General features: G+C 37.8%; 1 protein-coding gene across 1 annotated transcript; it reads right to left on the minus strand.

Annotated features, from left to right (window-relative positions):
• Positions 1 to 228: 228 nt before the first annotated feature.
• LOC141714409 (uncharacterized) lies at positions 229 to 1,794 on the minus strand. Its single transcript, XM_074517930.1, has 3 exons — positions 1,597 to 1,794; positions 1,186 to 1,482; positions 229 to 1,080 (listed from the first exon to the last, which is right to left on the minus strand). The coding sequence occupies exons 1-3, from the start codon at positions 1,792 to 1,794 to the stop codon at positions 229 to 231; spliced, it is 1,347 nt and encodes a 448-aa protein (XP_074374031.1).
• Positions 1,795 to 3,307: the final 1,513 nt, after the last annotated feature.

The raw sequence follows: 3,307 nt of genomic DNA on the forward strand, positions 1-3,307 counted from the left end.
CCTCTGTCCGTGCATAGAGCTTTAACTTTTGCGCCCTTGCCTTTTTTAACTTACAACCTGAACCTTTTGAATGCAGCTAGTGTCTCGTCTTTCGTCTTCAACAGGTACACCCACACGGACTTGATGTAGTCATCCACCAACATTAAAAAATACTTGTTTTCTTCTGATATCTCAGACGTAATTTTTCCACACAGGTTTGCGTGGATCAGGACGAGAGGCGCTTCAGCTCTAAATTTTGCTTGAGTTAGAATGCTCTTTAACTTTCTTGGACATTAAACAACCTTGACACACCTTCTTTGGTTGTACTAGCTTTGGCATGCTCTCAACCATCTTGTGACTCGACATCATGCTCAAGGCCTGAAAGTTAACATGGTCCAGGCGTGAATGCCAATTCCATGACACCTCCTCTGTTGTTGACATAAGACACTTCGACTCAACAGATTCAATGAGAATCTTGTGTAACCTGTTGTCTGATCTCCTAACTTTCATTAACAACGTCTTTTCCTTATCGTACACCCACAAAAATTCCCCATACATAACAACTCGATTTCCCTCTTCGGAAAATTGCCTCAAACTCAGAATATTATTACACAAAGTAGGGATATAATATACCTCGTGAAACAATCTTTCTTCGCCATTCTTGCACCTGAATAAAACTAAACCTTTCCCCTTTATGTCAACTGTTGATCCATCACCGAAGTGAACTTTTCCAGTCACTTTTTCATCTAGCTCGTTGAATTTCGATATCTCCCCTGCCATGTGGTTGCTGGCCCCGTTGTCCAGATACCAAACATTTGAACCACCAGTTTTGTCATTAATGTCAAATACTAGTTTTGGTTTTACATTCTCCTCATCCAATAGTACCTTCTCCTCCACACGTTTCATCATTAATAAAGCTGGCTCATCATCATGTGTTAGAATTAAATTGGACTCCAGTCGTTGCTCCTTATCTCTCTTTGGCTTACAACAATCAGCAACGTAATGGCCATAGGCCAAACAGTTAAAACACCGAACTTTACTTTTATCTCGAGTTCCACGATTCCATTCCTTGGTTCGACTATCTCCTCCATTTGCTTTGTTCTTCAGATTCGAACATCTCCGCCACTCTTCTTTAGTGAGCAACAATTGGCTTTCCTCATTTTCTCGTTAGGACCATTCCTCCTCAGTTAACAATAGATGTCCTACATCAGAGTCAGTTGGTCTCTTCAAACATTCCTCATGTTCCTTCAATGAACCAACCGTTTCTTCGACTGTCATCTTCTCAAGGTATCCAAATTTCTCAATATTGGAAGTAATTTGCAGAAATTTTGTTGGTACAGCTCTAAGGAGTTTTTTCACCACGTATCCTTCATCTATAGGTTCACCTAGTGCTCGTATGTTAGCCACTAAACTGTTCAGCTTGTAGCATAAATCGTCCAGCTGTTCAGTTTCCTTCATCTTCAGAGATTCAAACTCAGATTTCAAGGTTTGAACCTTTGCCTTCTTCACACGGTCAGCTCCAAGTCACATTGTTTGCAATGCTCCCTATGCCCCCTTCGCTGTGGTCTTTTCTGCAATCGACAATAAAATATCCTCCGGTATGCTCTAATAAATAACCGCCAAAGCAGTCTTATCCATTTTTTCCTCAATATTTGAGTTTGAATCCTTGGGATCAACAGTGTCCCACACTCCATGGGCTTGCATGTTCACCTTCATTTTCAATGCCCATGTCGTATACTTACTCCGAGCCAACATCGGATAACTCAAACCAACTCTGTCTTTCGTTTTGCTTGTCTCCGTTTTACTCGACTTCATGGTTCCCTTCCTTGGCATAAACTTTGGCATACACTATATGTAAAGCTCTGATACCAAATTGTTAAGTATATAACTCACACTCCCAGATCTGACATATAAATATAATGTATGTGTAATGATAAAACGAGAGAAAATAAAATAGTTGTTGATCTTATTATTTCAAACTGGAATACAAATGCTTATATCTACTGGGAACAAAACAAGAACAAACTAATCCTACAAACCAGGAGCACTCCTACACTAACTCAACTACTGCAGCTATATTGCCATGACTTATTCAAACTCCTAAAACAACTCAAGACAGTTTGCTGCACTACCAGACCAAGTCAAACAACAACATTCAGACATAAATAAATTAATATTATTCCAATGTTTAGATTAATCCAACAAAGTTGGTTTTTATTATATATATATATAATAAAGTAGAAAAAGTTAAGCAATTTTTTCACCAAATTTTCTTTAGGTCTCCGAGAGGCCTTCTAGATATATACGATGGTTACACAAAGAGGCCGAATATTGACGTCATACTGAGACTGCGTGGAAGAGAAATATTCATTAAGAATGCAATGATTGAGGATTTGCAGTTATCTTCTTTTGTATCCAATCGGTTGAGCTTTTTCAACAGAAGGGTCTGTATTGAAAGGAATATGTCCTAAGTCCAATCATGTATTAGGATTTAGGAATAACTTTTTATGTAATCTATTTTGATTTCATTGATATTAATAAAAGACTTATTTTGTTTTTATTACGGGCTCTATCTATTTAAGTGTTTAAATAAGATATACCATAGTTTAGAGTAAAGCTTTTATGGATTATGATGAGATCATAATAGTGAGACCTAAAAGATGATAACTCTAAACTTAAATAGTTCCTGATCATAGGATTACTAACTGGTAATTAATAATCCGCAAAGATCGGTACATACTATGCTTGCTTCATTATGAAGGATGTCTGTTCTCAAAGACATTTGTGTGGTGACACTATAGCTAGTATGTAGGTGCTTATTATAGAATAAGTTCACTGAACATGACTCGCACATCTGAACAACTGATGGAGTTCACTCACGTGTCAGCAGTTGTTCACATAGTGATAGTTGTACAAGTATCCTTAGACTTGAGGTCATCATAGTCATCTTGTGTACACTGAACTATGCTTTGGTTTAGTTCTTAGTCTCCAGGGACAATTATTAGGGCTCTACTGGGTATAGGAATTTGTACACGAAGATAGTGTATGATCAATATAGGATCTACCCCTTCCAGTGAAGGAAGCGAATGTTCAAGGCTGATCCACTTATGCTACTTCAGGAATCTCTGGCCAGAGTGAATGAAATTAGAAAGGAGTTTCTAATTTGCATAGAACTACGCATAGTAAAATGGTAAGCAAGTGATTAAATTAGATAGGCTTGACACGAGATCCATGCCTTGTATTTAATCGGGACATTGTAGGGTAGAAGGAGTTTATTGTACGGTAACTATTCACTGAATAGGTTCTTGGTATTCTAAGTAGTGAATTC

This window comes from Apium graveolens, chromosome 3 (assembly GCF_009905375.1).
Source record: "Apium graveolens cultivar Ventura chromosome 3, ASM990537v1, whole genome shotgun sequence".
NCBI classification, from domain to species: domain Eukaryota; kingdom Viridiplantae; phylum Streptophyta; class Magnoliopsida; order Apiales; family Apiaceae; genus Apium; species Apium graveolens.

Coding starts and splice junctions, on each gene's coding strand:
- LOC141714409 (XM_074517930.1), bottom strand. CDS start 1,794: ATGAAGTCGAGTAAAACGGAGACAAGCAAAACGAAAGACAGAGTTGGT. Junction 1,483..1,596: donor TGGATAAGACTGCTTTGGCG/GTTATTTATTAG, acceptor GACCGTGTGAAG/AAGGCAAAGGTTCAAACCTT. Junction 1,081..1,185: donor AGAGACCAACTGACTCTGAT/GTAGGACATCTA, acceptor TCGAATCTGAAG/AACAAAGCAAATGGAGGAGA.